The sequence below is a fragment of the Mobula hypostoma genome, chromosome 14, assembly GCF_963921235.1.
Source record: "Mobula hypostoma chromosome 14, sMobHyp1.1, whole genome shotgun sequence".
NCBI lineage: Eukaryota > Metazoa > Chordata > Chondrichthyes > Myliobatiformes > Myliobatidae > Mobula > Mobula hypostoma.
Window position 1 is genome coordinate 60,241,417 of NC_086110.1, and position 18,296 is coordinate 60,259,712.

At 45.7% G+C, this 18,296-nt stretch overlaps 1 protein-coding gene across 1 annotated transcript in view; it reads right to left on the reverse strand.

The window, feature by feature from the left end:
* Positions 1-18,296, reverse strand: part of gse1b (Gse1 coiled-coil protein b) — a 784,409-nt gene that overhangs the window by 394,919 nt on the left and 371,194 nt on the right. The window contains exon 2 of the mRNA XM_063067194.1: positions 12,079-12,250. Coding sequence (XP_062923264.1) covers positions 12,079-12,250 — 172 coding nt within the window. The remainder of the gene's footprint in view (positions 1-12,078; positions 12,251-18,296) is intronic.

Below are 18,296 nucleotides of genomic sequence, written 5' to 3' on the forward strand. Positions count from 1 at the left end.
ATAACTTTACTTTGATCTTTGAAGGGTAAGATTTAGATTACCAAAAGCAGAGGACAACTGTGAAATTGGGATACCACTTGTACTTTATACGCTGCAAATGCCAGGGCCCCTCTGTGAGTGACAAGAATAACAGGATTGTGTTTTAAACAGAGATGAATGAGCAGGTTACAGAACTTTAATCTAATCAAGAACTTTCAGACGCCAAAATTTGTTCATTCAACTCTGTGATTAGATTACTAGTGTCCAGTTCCTGGAACTCACTTCCTGTATTGATCCTCAGTTCATGAAATAAAGCATTCTTTGAACGAGAGTTTATCACCACTGCTTTCCTTTCTCGGAGTGGCTGCGTTGTACCACGCAGAGTGTCGGTGGGCCACACTGACACGGGTCAGTGCTGGCCAGTACTGCCACATGATTTCTTGTCACGGAAAGCCACAGCTAATGTATTCACAAGGTCTACCCACGCCCGGCGATGTAAAAATGCCCAGCCATGCTGACTGAGGCGGGAAGAGGCGAGAAATTCTACAGATAATGGAAACCTCGAGCAACACACACAAAATGCTGGAGGAAATCAGCAGGCCAGGCCACATCCACAGAGGGTGTAAACTGTTGACATTGTTGGGCAAAACCATTCATTACTGTCTTGGGCACCATGGAACTGCAGAGGTTAGTGGGACAGTTTGTACCTGAACTGGAGGGGGGCCCAATATCCCTACGGGAAGGTTTGTTAATGCTGCATGATTAGATTAGATTAGATTAGACTTCCTTGTCATCATGCCAAGTACAGATACAAAGCCAATGAAATGCAATTAGCATCTGACCAGAAGTGCAAAAAGTGAAGGGGTTTTAACTAGAATTGCAGGGGGATGGGAACCAGAGTGCCAGAGCAGCTAGTGGAGAGGTTGTGGAGGCAGATGATGGTAAAACCTCAAACAAAGTTAGGAATCAAAAGGTTGAGCATGGTGCAACTAGTGCCCTGAGCTGCATATATTTCAATGCAAGAGATAGGAAGGCAGAAAACAGTGCTGAAGATGAGGTAGCTGGTTCACAAACAGAGGCAAAGTGTCGTGAGGACAGGCTGTTGACAGGGCAAAATTGCAGTCAACAGCATGAGTTGCAATGTAAAAGGCGGACAAAATCAAAAAGAGTGAATACAGGACTGATGGTGTTCTATTTGAAGGGTACAGTATACGGAAGGTAGATGAACTTGCCGCATAGTTGTAGATCAGCAGGTATGATATTGCAGGCATCACTGAATCATGGCTGAAAGAAGATTATAAGGATAATGTCTAAGGATACACATTGTATTGAAAGGACAGGCAGGAAGACAGAGGGGGCATGGTTGATCACCCGGTAAAATTGAAATCAAATCATTAGAAGGGGGTGACATAGGGTCAGAAGGTGTTGAATCATTGTGGATAGAGCTAAAGAACTGCAAGGGTAAAAAGACCCTGACGGGAGATGTATACAAATCCCCAAACAGTAGTAAAGGTGTGGCCTACAAATTACAGTGGGAGATAGAAAATGCATGCCAAAATGGCGATGTTACAATAGTCATGGGTGACTTCAATATGCAGGTAGATTGGGAAAATCGGGTTGGTGCAGGATTTCAGGAGGGCGAGTTTCTAGAGTGTCTACGAGATGGTGTTTTAGAGCAGCTCATGTTGAGCCCACTAAGGGATCAGCTAATCTGGATTGGGTGTTGTGCAATGAACCAGAATTGATTAGAAAGCTTAGGGTAAAAGAATTATTTTAAGGCAAAAAAAACATAATATGATCAAATTCACCCTGAAATTTGAGAAGGAGAAGCTAAAGTCAGATGTATTACAGTGGAGTAAAGGAAATTACAGAGCCATGAGAGAGGAGTTGGCCAGAATTGATTGAAAAAGAACACTAGCAGGGATGATGGCAGAGCAGCAACTGGAAGCAATTCAGATATATACATCCCAAAGAGGAAGAAGTATTCTAAAGGCAAGATGACACAACCATGACTAACAAGAGAAGTCAAAGCCAACATAAAAGCCAAAGAGAGGGCATATAATGGAGCGAAAATTAGTGGGAAGTTAGAAGATTGGGAAGCTTTTAAAAACCAACAGAAGGCAACTAAAAAAGTCATTAAGGTAAAGATGGAATACAAAAATAACCTAGCCAATATTATTAAAGAGGATACCAAAAGCTTTTTCAGATATATGAAGTGTAAAAGAGAGGTAAGAGTGGATATCAGACCGATGGAAAATGATGCTGGAGATGGCAGATAAACTGAATAAGTATTTAGTGTCAGCTTTCACTGTGGAAGACACTAGCAATATGGTGGAAGTTCCAGGTGTCGGAGGTCATGAAATGTGTGAAGTTACCATAACTAGAGAGAAGGTTCTTGGGAAACTGAAAGATCTGAAGGTAGACGTCACCTGGAACAGATTGTGTACATCACAGAGTTCTTAAAGAGTGGCTGAAGAGATCATGGAGGCATTCGTAATGATCTTTCAAGAATCACTAGATTCTGGAATGGTTTTGGAAGACTGGAAAATGGCAAATGTCACCCACTCTTCAAGAAATGAGAGGGGTAGAAGAAAGAAAACTATAGGCCAGTAGGTCTGACCTCGGTAGTTGGGAAGATGTTGGAGTCGATTATTAAGGATGAGGTCTCAGGGTACTTGGAGACACATGATAAAATAGGCCATAGTCAGCATGGTTTCCTCAAAGGAAAATCTTGTCTGACAAATCTGTTGGAATTCTTTGAAGGAATAACAAGCAGGACAGACAAAGGAAAATCAGTTGATATTGTGTACTTGGATTTTCAGAAGGCCTTTGACAAGGTGCCACACATGAGGCTGTTTAACAAGCTATGAGCCCATGGTATTACAGGAAAGATTCTAGCATGGATAAAGCAGTGGCTGATTGGCAGGAGGCAAAGAATGGGAATAAAGGGAGCCTTTTCTGGTTGGCTGCCGGTGACTCGTAGTGGTGATCCACTAGGGACCGATTCTTTTTATGTTATATGTTAATAATTTTGATGATGGATTGATGGCTTTATTGCAAAGTTAGCAGACAATATGAAGATAGGTGGAGAGGTAGGTAGTTTTGAGGAAGTAGGCTACAGAAGGACTTAGACAGATTAGGAGAATGGGCAAATAAATGGCAGATGTAATACAGTGCCGAGAAGAGAATGGCTATGCACTATGGTGGAAGAAATGAAAGGGTTAATTATTTTCTAAATGGAGAGAAAATACAAAAACCTGAGGCACCCCCAGACTTGAGAATCCTTGTTCAGGATTCCCTGAAGGTTGATTTGCTAGTTGAGTCTGTGGTGAGGAAGGCAAAAGCAATGTTAGCATTCATTTCAAGAGGACTAGAATATAGAAGCAAGAATGTAACGTTGAGACTTTATAAAGCACTGATAAGGCCTCACTTGGAGTACTGTGAGCAGTTTTGGGCCTCTTATCTTGGAAAGGATGTGCTGAAACTGGAGTGAGTTCAAAGGAGGTTCACAAAAATGACTCCAGGATTGAATGGCTTGTCTTATCAGGAGGGTTTGATGGCTCTGAGCCTATATTTACTAGAATTCAAAAGAATGAGGGGTGACCTCACTGAAACCCATGGAATGGTGAAAGGCCTTGATAGAGTGGATGTGGAGAGGATGTTTCCTATGGTGGGAGAGTCTAAGACCAGAGGACACAGTCTCAGAATAGAGGGGTGTCCTTTAAGAATGGAGATGTAGTGAATCTGTGGAATTCTTTGCCATGGGCAGCTGTGGAAGCCAGATCTTTATGTATATTTAAGGCAGAGGTTGATAGATTCTTGATTGGTCAGGGTATGAAGGGATATGGGGAAAAGGCAGGAAATGAGGGCTGAGAGAAAAATTAGATCAGCCATGATAAAATGGTAGAGTAGACTCGATGGGCCAAATGGCTTGAGTCTGCTGCTATAGATATATACTTTACTGAACCCAAAGGAAATTACAGTGTCACAGTAGCATTAGAAATATACAGATACACAAATATTAGAAGAGAAGTAGAAAGAATAAAAAATAATTTACCTCAGACAGTCTAACAGGAGGGGTCATCACTTCCCCAGCTCTAGGTTAACTCATAATAGAGCTTAATGGCCGAGGGAAAGATTGACCTCATATTGAGCTCTTTGGAGCAGCACAGTTGTCTTAGTCTATTACTAAAAGTGCTCCTCTATTCAACCAAGGTGGCATGCAGAAGGTGAGAAACATTGTCCAGAATTGCCAGGATTTTCTATAGGGTCCTTTGTTCTACCACAGCCTCCAGTGTGTCCAGTTTGGCTCCTATAACAGAGCCAACCTTTCTCATTAGTTAGCCCGCTGGCATCACCTGTGTGGATGCCATTGCCCCAAATTGTACTGGCGACAACAGACTGGTAGAACGTGTGAAGGAGAGGCCTGCGTACTCTAAAGGACCTCAGTCTCCTCAGGAAGTAGAGGTGACTCTGTACACAGCCTCTGTGTTGGTGCTCCACTCAAGTCTGTCATCCAGGTGAACCCTCCCCACCAGGTACTTGTAGGTCCTCACCACATCCACATCCTCACCATCAATCGTAACAGGAAGCAATGCAAGCTTAGTCCTCCTAAAGTCCATCACCATCTCCTTTGTCTGACTGATGTTGAGCTGCAGATGTTTCAGCTTGCACCATTTGACAAAGTCCTCCTCCAGGGCCCTGTATTCATCCCCTCATCCTCCCTTTATACACCCAACTATCGCTGAGTCATCAGAGAATTTCTGCAAAGTCTGAGGTATACAGGGTAAACAGGAGGGGAACCAATACGTCCCCTGTGGGGCCCCAGTGCTGCTTATAGCCATGTCTGACACACAACTCTGAAGCTACATAAACTGTGGTCTGCCAGTCAGGTAGTCCATTATCCAGGATATAATGGAAGTGCCAATCTGCATTGAACAGAGCTTTTCCGACGCAACCAGGGCTTTTTCCCAGGGCTGAAATGGCTAACATGAGGAGATATAGTTTTAAGGTGCTTGGAAGTAGGTACCAGGGGGATGTCAGAGATAAGTTTTTCACACAGAGAGTGGTGAGTGTGTGGACTGCACAGCCAGTGAAGGTGGTATAGATGGATACAATAGAGTCTTTTTAAGAGACATGGAGCTTAGGAAAATAGAGGGCTAAGCGGTAGGGTAATTCTAGGCATTTTCTAGAGTAGGTTACATGGTCAGCACAACATTGTGGGCTGAAAGGCTTGTAATGTGCTGTAAATTTCTATTTCCCCAGCAATGAGGGCTGTATGGTAGTGAAGGCATTTGAGAAATCAAAACACATGATCCTCACAGTGCTGACCTGCTCATCCAAATGGGAGCAAGCTCTGTTCAGTCAGTAGACGACAGCATCGCCGACACCCACGTGCAGCGGATCGAAGGCTGATCTGACCCAGGGTCGGAGGTGAGCCAGGACCAGCCTCCTTAGGGTATCCATGATGTGGAGGTCATGGCCATTGGACGGTAGTCATTCAAGAGCTTTGGTTGGCCCTTCTTGGGTATTGAGGCCACACGTGATGTTTCCCCTCACGGTCAGGACCGTTGTCAGCTGAGGCTCAGATTGAGAATGCGCTGGAGAGCTCCACACAGCTGCTCGGCACGCTCCTTCAGGACCTTGGGGTTCAGAGCATCCGGTCCCAAAGCTCTGCCGTGTCTGAGTTTCCCCAGAGCCTAGTGAAGGTGAGTCCATGATGACTGGAGAGTTGGTGGAAGGTGGGGGCAGGGGGAGGTGAAGATTGGGATGACAGCAGTTGGTATTGGAGGTGTGGATGGTAGATGCAGGACAAGGAGGGGATGTAGACAGTGCTAGCCTGTGTTGTTCATCCATGTGTTGGGGGGGGAAGAGGGAGGAGGGAGGAGGGGAGGTATTGGTGCTGAGGGAGTATTGGGTGCCTCTGCACCTGGACTGGTGTGCTGACTGGGGTGTGAACAGGAGGGCAATCGTTAAATGTATTATAGAATTGGTTTAACTCATTAGCCCATACACAGCTGCATTCTGAGGCTCTCCAGCTCAGTTGACTGAAGCCAGAGATGTTCTTTATGCCTCTCCATGCCTCCCGTGTGCTGCTCTGCAGCCTTCCAGCTCTCGTCTGTATACCTCTTTAGACACCCTGATCTTCTCCTTTAGCTCCCTCTGCACACGTTCCTCCTGACCTAAGGGCTCTCTCTTTGTGTTTGAGAAGAGCCTTTAGATCACTGGTGAGCTATGTTTGTTGTTAAAGAAGCAGCGAGCAGTCCTTGATGGTATTACAGCGATGGTCCACACAGAGGTGGATGTAGCCAGTGATGCAATCAGGAGGTCCGTTAATGTCCTCCCCACATGGTTCACAAAGCACATTCCAGTCAGTAACCTCAAAGCAACCCTTCAAGGCCCCGATGGCCCTGGAGACCATTTTTCTACTATCTTGGTGGAAGCTAACTATAGCTGTACTTTGGGCTTATACAAGGGCATTAGATGAACCAGGCTGTGATCTGATCTTCCGAGTGGGGGAAGAACTGTGGAGCTGTATGCATCTTTAACATTTGCATACAAGGGATCCATTGCTTAATTTTCTTTGGTACGACACTTGACAAACTGACTGAAGGTGGGTAGGATTGTCGAGAAAGAAGCATGGTTGAAGTCTCCCAATACTGACTGCAATGAACGCATTGGGGTGTCAAGTCTGGAGACTCGCGATGGTGGTGTGTATGACATCATACATAGCTTCGGGACTACGTCAGGAAGGCAGAATGTAGACAACAAGCAATACGGCGTGATTGAACTCGAGCAGTATAGAAAATGGACACAACTCAGAGCAGGCAGTTTGACATCCAGACTGCAGATTTGTTCTTTCACAGAAATATGACTGAGATTACACCATCTCTCGTTCACAGCACAGCATATTTTATGGTTTTACAGATTGGAGTGTCGGAGTTCAGAGTTCCATCCCGGTGTCCTCCGTAAGGAATTTGTTTGTCCTCCCTGTGAACACTTAAGGTTTCCTCCCACAGACCAAAGTCTTACTGGCTAGTAGGTTAATTAGTTATTGTAAATAGTCCTGTGATTAGGCTGGGGTTAAAATAGTAGGTTGCTGGGCTTGTTCCGCACTGTATCCCTAAATCACAAATAAATAGATGGATAAATAAATAAAGTTAGGAATGGAAAAGAAGCCAGAATAAGAAGGGGCCCTCTATATTTCTTGTCGCTTTTGATTCCCTCTCCCAGGGAAAAAGACTGTGTGTATTCATCCTGCGTAAACCCCTCTTAATCTTATGCACATCTATAATGTCACCCCTCAGTCTCCTACACTCCAAGGAATAGAGTCCTAGCCTGCCCGACCTCTCCCTATAACTCAGTCCTACACGTCCAGACATCATTCTCATAAACACACGCAGAATGCTGGAGGAACTCAGCAGGTCAGGCAGCATCTATGGTGGAGAATGAATAGTTGACGTTTCAGGCTGAGGCATTATCTTTACACACCTCATCATAGATGCTGACTGACCTGCTGAGCATCTGCATCTGCAGTCTCTCTTGTGTCTAACATTCTTGTACATCTTCTTTGCTTAATGACATCCTTCCTATAACAAGCTACTAAAATTGTGCACAATACTCCGCTGCAGCCTCAGCATCAACATAATGTCCAGATTCCTAGGCTCAGTGCCCTGACTGATGAAGGCCAGCTTGCCAATTGACTTCTTCGCCACCCTGTCTAACTGTGATGCCACTGTCAGGGTACTATGGATGTATGGGTAGTTGTGGATCCCTCTGTTCTACAAACACTATGTCAGCAGCATATAATAAAAGCAGAAAGTCTTGGCAATACTGGCCAAGTCATGCAGTGTCTACAACATATACAGCCCAGTACCTTCAGCCCACAGTGTTGTGCCGACCTACTTACAATCAATGTAACCCTTCCCTCCTACAAAGACCTCCGTTCTTCTTCCATTCATGTGTCTATCTAAGACCTGAATGTATCTCCTTCTACCACCACCCCTAGCAGGGAGTTCGACGCACTCACCAATCTCCGTGTAAAAAAACTTCTGTCATCCCCCCATATTTTCCTCATCACCTTAAAATTACACTCCCTCATATTAGTCGTCACCCTGGGGAAAAGTCTCTGGCTGTCCACTCCATCTATGCCTCCCATCATCTTGTACACCTCTATAAAGTCACCTCTCGTCATCCTTTGCTTCAAAGAGGAAAGCCCTAGCTTGCTCAGCCTATGGAATGAAAAACTAAGGTAACTTTCCAGTTGGAGGATTTTCAACAGAACCTTTCACGTTAACTCAGTTTCTCCCTCCACAGATGCTGCTTGACCTGCTGAGACTTTCTAGCAGTTTACTGTTTTGTATCAGATTTTTCAGAATCCACGGTATTTTAATGTAACTTATACTGAGCTAAGTGACATATTGACCGGAGCCAATAGTTGTATTTGTAAGTTTAGCGAGAGAAGGAGGAAATAGAACCACGTGCCCCAATACGGCTAATCGGTTGTGATCCATTTCTCCTGTTGAAGGAAGCAAACATCCATAGAAATAAAACAAGACCAAATGACAGAGGATCAGAGTTAGGCCATTCGGCCCATTGAGTCTGCTCCTCCTTTCCATCTTCATTAGTAAGGTCATCAAAAGTTACGGGGAGAATGGGCTCCATCATGGCTGATTTATTATCTCTCTCAAACCCATTCCCCGGTCTTCTTCCCATAACCTTCGACACCATTACCTATCAAGAACCTATCAACCCCCACTTTACCCAATGATTTTGCCTCCATGGCCATCTGTGTCAATACACAATAGAAATAATAAAACACTAAGTAATTTTAGGCTTAAAGTACTCCAAAGGAACATTACGCAGGTGTTCGAGGAGACTACATGGTATTTACAATAGTGATAATGATTCATATACAAGTTTGTTTGTACTGTAATTATCCTTAGAAACAATTTTCCAATGGCTACATGAACACAAACAGCCTTGCTAACTCATTCATCATCCTTACTAATTTTTTTTTATTGTTTCTTATTGAGATACAACGCACAACAGGCCCCACCAGCCCTTCGAGCCCGCTGCCCAGCAACCCCCGATTTAACCCTCGCCTAATCACAGGACCATTTACAACAGCCAATTAAAATACTAACTGGTAGGTCTTTGGAATGTGGGAGGAAACCAGAGCACCTAGAGGAAACCCACGAGAACGTATGAAGACCTTACAGGTAGCGGCCGGAATTGAACCCAGGTCCCCGGTACTGTACTAACTACTATGCAACAGTGCTGCCCTAATACTTCCCTAATCTGATCCAGAACTGTTGTGTTCTTTGAAGTCTTCAGACAAATCACTTAATTTCCTCTACTTTAGAAATATAAAAAATAAATTTTCTCCTTTTGGATCCCTTCCCTCCATCACACTAATCACTCATCTTAGTGTTCCCTAACAGCGCTTGAAACTATTTGAATTGTACAGTCATACAGCTGAGAAACAGGCCATTCAGCCCACCCATTTTATGCTGACCTTCAAACATCCATGTATACTAATCTGACATCAGTCACTTTGTTCTCCCTGCATGCCATAAACTCCCCCCAGATTCTTCCATTCGCCATTCAGTCAGGGCAACTTATAGCTTATAGTTATTAATGTATCAACCAGTATGACTTTGGGATGTCAGGGAAACCTCACGCAGTCAGAAGAAGAACGTGCAGACTCTGCACTGACAGTCTGGGAGGTCAGCACCGCATCTGGCTCGCTGGAGCTGAGAGGCAGTTGTTCTACTGGCTGAGCCACTGTGGCCAGGACACCGTACAGAGACGAGGTTCATTCAGTCACAGGTCCTCTTCCGAACCATCTGATCTTCAGTCTGCTGAATACCCTGGTTTGACACTCCCTGCACACTTGCCCCATGATGCAAAGTAGCCAAGGATGTTGACACTCAAAAACTGGATCAGCCCAATCTTCTGATCGGTCCCTTTTATTACTTCCACCTTCGCTCTTTTGATACTATCTTCAAAAGTCCTTGCAATTCTAAAGCACCTTCCATATCCCTTCGAGGATACAACAGAACACATCAGTCAATGGAGTTGGGTTCAATTGCTCTCCGATTTTGGCAATCCAATTACAAATGAATTGCCAAGATTGGAGAGCGACTAAACCCAACCATCGATCACCCGAGCCACGCATTTCCCAACTTATTTCCAGGTAATGGAGTATTTTGAAATATAGTCACTACTATGATTGTATAATTTATTGTAAGTAGATTGATAGACATTGATCCTGGCCAGGACAAGACAACTTCCATGTCTTAATAGCCACAGAGTACGTTCGCACAGAAGTAGGCCTTTCATCCCATCATGAAGTACCCATCTATATTAATTACATTTCAAATTCATTGTTAAATGCTATGGTGTTTCAAGTGCTCAGCTAAGTAGTCATTAAATGTTATAGAACCTTTGCCTTCGTCACAATAATGCCACGAGAGCTTTTACTTCCGCTGGTAAAGACAGACATGTCGTTTCGTTGCCTTACACCTTTCAGCTGGACAGTGCTCCCTCAGTACCACACAGGAGTGAAGTTCGGGTCCTTGCGTCAGAGACTCAGGTGTGGGACCTGAGGTCAGAGCCATCAGACTCTGAAGTGAGAGTGCTCTCATAGAGACAGGGCTTTCCACTGTCTCCCAATTCCACTCCCTCTGAGAGACAGAAGCTGTAGAATGAAGAAGCCTTTACGGGGGCTCACAGAGATTGAGAGGCTGGAAGCCCATGATCACTGGTGTTCCACAGGGATCAGGGCCGTGACCAGTGGTATTCCGCAGGGATCAGAGCTGGGACGTCCGCTGTTTGTGATCTCTGAACACAGGATGAATAGATAGAGAGGTAGGTTGGTAAATTTGTAGATGACACTCAGGTTGGTGGGGTTGTGGACAATGAAACAAGGGTACCAGTAGGAGATAGATAAACTGTAGGTATGGGCGGAAAAATGGCAGGTGGAGCAACAGTGAGGTATTGCACTTTGGGAGGTCAAACTTAAGTGGAAAGTACACAGTTAATGGCAGAGCCCTTAACAGCTTCGATGTACAGAGGGATCTTAGGATCCAAGTCCATAACTCCCCGAAACTGTCCATGCAAGTAGATAAAAATGGTAATGAAGATAAAGAAGGCAGAAGGCATACTTGTTTTCAGTGGTTGATTATTGATTAGAAGAGTCAGGGAGTCAGGTTTTATGCACTCCCAGTATCATTCCCACTACACTCTCCTGTGACCAAATGTGGGTGGGAACACAAAACCAGGGTTGGAATTCCTGATGCAAACTCATTTACTCCCTGTGGCAGAATACCCAAACGTGGCAGGCACAACAATCTGAGCCCCCTCCCCAACATCCCAGGCCCGTACTTCAAGAAACACACAAACCAAATGTTCCTCGTACAGAACAGCCACTTCCACCGGAGCCAACGGTGAAACAGGGGTGTGAATCTAGGGGAAGCAGTGCAGAAACGGACTCCCAGTCATTACAGACATGTTTTAAACGGGTATCATAGGATGAATCACTTTGCATTTAGTTAGGCTGACTGGCAGGAGCGACGGAATAAAAACCTCACACTTAAGACGACCAATCATGCGATCATTGATGGGGGAGGGGTGTGTGGAGGGGGTCTATTGATGAGTGGCAGAGAGGTTACCCTTTGCCCGAGTGCACTTTGCTGCCCACGCTACTGGAAGGAGCCGCATTTGAAGTGAGAACGAAGGAAAATATAAACAGACACACCAGAATACAAATCGGCAAGCCCCAAGTTAAAATGCGCTAATATTAGAAGCTGTATCACAGCGGATAAGTAACATGTATTATTCAACATGAGAAAGCTCTGAAGCAGCCAAAGCTGGGGCTATGTACGTGCCTTGCAGGCACCTCCACCATGTTCTACATTGCCTAGTTCAGAGGTTCAAAGTTCACCGCCTCTTGAGATGTTTCCACGCAACAGCTGTTGAACAGCTAGCACTGACAAGTAGAGGAACATCCCCTGCCTCTGACCTGCTGGTGAGCCTTGAATGCTGGTATTAAAAAAAAACTCTCGCTTCCCGGTGCAGGGAAAACATTCAACCTACTTGTGGTTTCGTGGTCCGAGCTGCCAGCATGCACCGTCAGCTGAGGGGAGGTCGTCGGGATCGGGGTCCTGTCCGTGCTGCCTTGGTCTCTGCTCTCCTCCCTGGCCTGAGGAGGGCACGGCGCCGACTGCTTCTTGCCGGAACTGGAAGGGCGAGGGGGTGAAGGCAGACCCTGTGCAATAAGAGCAAAGGGAGCAGGGTTAGACTGCGTGTGGACTGGAGTGAAGTCATTGCGGCCTCACTGACCTTCAACAACCCCACCCCTCTATACTCACCCCACATGCAGACAATTCACAGTTCATTCACCACTGCAATCTCAAGTACAGTGCAGGTGTCAACACAACATCAGTATTTCATTACACTCAGATATGGCTGCATTTTGCTGTCACAGACCGGATCAGTACAGCGCAGCAAGTCCTTTTGGCCTATGACATTGTGCCAGTCTCTCAACCTACTCCAAGATCAATCTAACCCTTCCCTCCGGCATGGCCTTCCATTCTTTTTCCCTCCATTTTCCTTTCATCCACTTTCTTCAAGAAAACTATGAGGTAGCTTGTTGTAATCACCTTTATTTTATGTATTCCATGCTGTGAATCATTTTGTAACATTTTTTAATTGTACAACTTAAGCTTGAAAGTCAGAGCCAATGGTATAACAACCTGGTACTCCACTTCACCTGCTCTGGGACACGACTCTCATCATGTGCAGCCAAGATTCTGTACTGAACGCTCTGGAGTGGGCCAGACCCACAATCTCTCCACTCAAAGGCAAGAAGGTTCCCTAGGAAGTCGAAATGTGCACAGCAAAAGGCTAATTCTTTTCCACCACGTGTGTGAATGCTGGACACCTGGCTGCACAATATAGTCACTGAAGGAAGTAATGACCATTAGCAGAAACAAAAAGCTTCTGTTCATGAGTGCGCAATAGATTTGCCAATGCTAATCCCGCCAAAGCCCTCAGCAAAGAACCGCCCCCTCAGTCCCCAGAATCAGTTCTTTCTGAAGCGCAGGCAGTGGGGCCGAAATCCGCAGCAGGAGACCTGTTCCACACTCAAGCCAGCAAGATGACGTCAGTCCCTTTTGGCTGCTGAATTACCTCTGGGTAAGAGGGGGAGAACCAGAGAGAATGTGATCATCGCTTCCATACAGCAGACTGGATGATGCAAAGTAAGCAGAGATAGTCAAATCTTCCATCTGAGGGGTGTGTGTGTGTGTGTATATATACGCGCACATACATCTTTTGCTACTCGTAAACACAAAATATTCTGCAGATGCTGGGGTAAAAGCAACACTCACTACAAGCTGGAGGAACTCAGCAGGTTGGGCAGCATCCGTGGAAATGAACAGTCAACGTTTCGGGCTGGAACAACTTCATCAGGACTGAAGAGGGAAGGGGCAGAGGCCCTATAAAGAAGGTGCCATTCCCTATTCCCAGTTCCTTCGTCTCCGCCGCATCTGCTTCCAGGATGAGGCTTTGCACTCCAGGACGTCTCAAATGTCCTCTTTCTTTAAGGATTGTGGTTTCCCTTCTACCGTCATCAATGATGCCCTCACCCGCATCTCGTCCATTTCCCGCACTTCGGCCCTCACCCCATCCTCCCGCCACCACAACAGGGACAGAGTTCCCCTTGTCCTCACCTACCACCCTACCAGCCTCCGGATCCAGCACATTATCCTCCGCAACTTCCGCCACCTTCAACAGGATCCCACCACTAAGCATATCTTTCCCTGTCTGCTTTCCACAGGGATCGGTCCCTCCGTGATTCCCTGGTCCACACATCCCTCCTCATGGATCTCCCACCCAGCACTTATCCCTGTAAGTGTAAGTGCTACACCTGTCCCTACACCTCCTCTCTTGCCACCATTCAGGGCCCCAAACAGTCCTTCCAGGTGAGGCAACACTTCACTTGTGAGTCTGTTGGGGTCATCTATTGCATCCGGTGCTCCCAGTGTGGCCTCCTCTACATCGGTGAAACCCGAAGCAGATTGGGGGACTGCTTCGTCAAGCACCTCCGCTCCGTCCGCCACAACAGACAGGATCTCCCGGTTGCCACCCACTTCAACTCTGCTTCCCACTCCCATTCGGATATGTCCATGCATGGCCTCCTCTACTGACATGATGTGGCTAAACTCAGGTTGGAGGAGCAACACCTCATATATAGTCTAGGTAGTCTCCAGCCCCTTGGTATGAACATAGAATTCTCCAACTTCCGGTAATTCCCTCTCCCTCCCTTCCCCATCCCAGTTTCACTCTGCCCCCTCCCTCAGCTGCCTACTACCTCCTTCATGGTTCCGCCTCCTCCTACTACCCATTGTGGTTTCCCCTACTCCTTCTTCACCTTTCCTGCCTATCACCTCCCCGCCTCCCCTCCCCCACCCATAATCTTTCCCCTTACTGGTTTTTCACCTGGAACCTACCAGCCTTCTCCTTCCCACCCTCCCCCCACCTTCTTTATAGGGCCTCTGCCCCTTCCCTCTTCAGTCCTGACGAAGGATTCCAGCCCGAAACACTGACTGTTCGTTTCCATGGATGCTGCCCGACCTGCTGAGTTCCTCCAGCTTGTAGTGACTGCATCTTTTGCTACAAGCGCACAAAGGGATATAAACTGCCCACACGAAGAAATCTGCAGATGCTGGAAATTCAAGCAACACGCACAAAAAATGCTGGTGAATGCAGCAGGCCAGGCAGCATCTCTAGGAAGAGGTACAGTCAACATATCGAGCCAAGACCCTTCATCAGGACTAACTGAAAGAAGAGATAGTAAGAGATTTGAAAGTGGGAGGGGGAGGGGGAGATCCGAAATGATAGGAGAAGACAGGAGGGGGAGGGATGGAGCCAAGAGCTGGAAAGTTGATTGGCAGAAGGGATACGAGGCTGGAGAAGGGAGAGGATCATGGGATGGGAGGCCTAGGGAGAAAGAAAGGGGGGGGGGAACCCAGAGGATGGACAAGGAGTTATACGTCTATTGTACCTTTTCCTATAGATGCTGCCTGGCCTGCTGCGTTGACCAGCACTTTTTGTGTGCGTTGCTTAAACTGCCCACAAAAGGCTGTCACCCTCTACCTCGTTGGCATGTTAAGTATATTTCACAATCATACATAATTGCATTTCCTTTTCCGGTTTCTGATGCGGACTATGTCGACAACGTGGCGCTCGTGATGATTTGTCTGGAGATTTTAGAACTGGATTATTTATACTGTTTTCATTGAAGAAATTATTGAGTGTGCACATGTTGTCACTGGGCACAAAATTGCACAGCACAAGATTTTTGCGCACACTGGACATTACAAATTAGAGGGAACATTGACTGCTAAGGAAGTGCTACATTGTAAAAATCTGTTGCATGAAACTTTAAAGAAAAGTCCCTCTCGGCAATGGGCTTACCCCTGGAATCCACATCGACCAACATTGTAAAATCACAAAGTTCAGAGTTTCAAGTTCAAAGTAAATTTATTATCAAAGTGCATATATGTCACCCTGAGATTGATTTTCTTGCAGGTATTCACAGTAGAACAAAGAAATACACCAGAATCAATGAAACACTTCTCACAAAGGCTGACAAACAATCAATGCGCAAAAGAAGACACACTGTGCAAACACAAAAAAAAAATAATAATAATAATAAATAAATAATACTGAGAACATAAAATTGTAGAGTCCTTGAACGTGAGTCGACAGGTTGTGGGATCAGTTCAGTGTTGAGGTGAGTGAAGTTATCCTCACGAGTTCAGGTGCCTGATAATTGACGGGCAATAACTGCTTCTGAACTCGGTGGTTTGGCACCCAAGACTCCTGTATTTCCTTCCCAATGGCAGCAGCAAGAAGAAAGCATGGCCTGTATGGTGGGGTCCTTAATGAACGGTCCTGTATGGTGAAGAGGCTTTTCCTTTCATGGACTGGGCGATATCCACCACGTTCTGTAGATTTTTCCCCCGTTCTACATGCCTGTCTGCTCATGATCAGTTTAATGGATTGCTTCAGTTGACTGTTACACTAGGCACATGACAATTAACCCACTGTTCACGTTTAGTTGAGCAAGCTAGGGCTTCTCTCTTTGGCGTAAAGGAGTTGGAGAGGTGACTTGATAGAGGTGTACATGATGGTAAGTGAGCTGCCAGAGATATCGATCGAGTGTGGACTGCCAGAGACTTATTCCCAGGGCAGAAATGGCTAAAATGCAGGGACGTAATTAGATTATTAGATTATGAGGACACGCAGTCCTCTTTTATTGTCATTTAGTACTGCATGCATTAAGAAATGATACAATGTTTCTCCAGAATGATATCACAGAAACACATGACAAACCATCTGAAAAACTGACAAAAACCACATAATTATAACATATAGTTACAACAGTGCAAAGCGATACCGTAATTTGATAGAGAACAGACCATGGGCACGGTAAAAGGTCTCAAAGTCTCTAGAAAGTCCCATCATCTCACGCAGACGGTGAACCTCCAGCGCCGCAAACTTGCCGATGCAGCATCTTGGAAGCATCCGACCACAGTCCGACTCCGAGTCCGTCTGAAAAATCCGAGCCTCCGACCAGCTCTCCAACACCGAGCACCATCTCTGCCGAGCGCTTCGAATCTGGCCCTGGCAACAGGCAATAGGCAAAGCTGAGGATTTGGGGCCTCCCCTCCGGAGATTCTTGAACACACAGCAGCAGCGGCAGCGAAGCGGCCATTTCAGAAGTTTCTCCAGGTGTTCCTCCATGCTTCTCATGGCTGTCTCCATCAAATCAGGATTGTGCACGGCCCCTAGTTAACACATACGATATCATACGGAACAGCTGCATGCTCTGCCATCTTCTCCTTCCTCCCTACGTAATGTTAAGGTGATTGTAGGAAAGTATAAAGGGGGGGGTTGTCAGGGGGTAAGTTTTTTTTTACACAAAATGTGGTTGGTGCATGGAATGTGTTGCCATGGGTGGTGGTAGAGGCAGATACACTAGGGGCATTTAAGATATTCTTAGATAGATATTTTGATGAAAGAAAAATGGAGGGCTATGTAGGAGGGAAGGGTCAGATTGATCTTGGAGTAGGCTATAAGGTTGGTACAGTATTGTGGGCCAAAGAACTTGTATTGTGCCATAATGTTCTATGTTCTATGCAACACAAGACCACTATTCCCTCTAAACTCCGCATGGGCACGGTAACGCAGTAACTGAAATGCTCCCGCGCACGTAGCTTTTGTTGCCATGCAGTTGAAAGTTTATAATGTTTTATTAAAGTGCGGCGCGGTTCTTAGTTATTGTTTACCTGCACTGCAATTTCTATGTAGTCTTGACAATTTATTCTACATTGATTTTGTTTTATAACTTAGTGTGTGTGTAATCATTTGATCTGTATAAAGAATGTGCAAGACAAGTTTTTCACTGTGTCTTGATATGTGACAATAAATCAATTCCAATACATTTAAAATTCAAGGCAGGAAGTGCAAAGGGATCTGAGGAGAATTTTTTTTTTAATTCAGGGGGATCTGGAGGTCATTGAATGAGACCTTGGTAGAACCGGAATCGTTCAGGACTGGGGTAGGGAATCACACAGACTCTTGAAAAAGCAAGGGAATGATCCAGCAATTCGGACAGAGGAGCTTAGACCTGAGCCATTAACGGTGTTTCTCATCCCTCCACATGCTGAATGTTTCCAGCACCTGCAGCTTTCACAATGACAAATAAAGATGAACTTTAGTAGTTACATGTACATTGAAGCAGACCGTGAGAGGCATCATTGGCATTAAGAACGTGCTTGGGGCAGCCAACACATGTCACCCACACTTCCAGTGGCAACAGTGCATGCCCCCGACTTATTAAACCCCGACTCATAAGCCTTTGGAGTGTGTGAGGAAACCGGAGCATCTGCAGGAAACCTAGAGATCACAGGCACTCTAAAGCATTACACTAACTGCTAGGCTACTGTGCCGTCAATACAAGGAGTTAGCAAGTGCTCAAAGGGATGAACGGCCTCCTTCTCTGGCACAGCAATTCTATAAGGCTCGCTAAAGTAGCTCAAGTGTAAATGGGCGACTACAACACGCAGGTGGCAGGGTGGGTATTGAGCAAGTTGCCTCTGCTGGCCACGTCAAGGATGTTGCCAGGTCTAGAGGACCTGAGTTATAAGGAAAGACTGAATAGTTTAGGATTTTATTCCTTGGAATGTGGAAAACTGAGGGGAGATTTGATATAGGTATACAAAATTATGAGGGGTATATGTTAG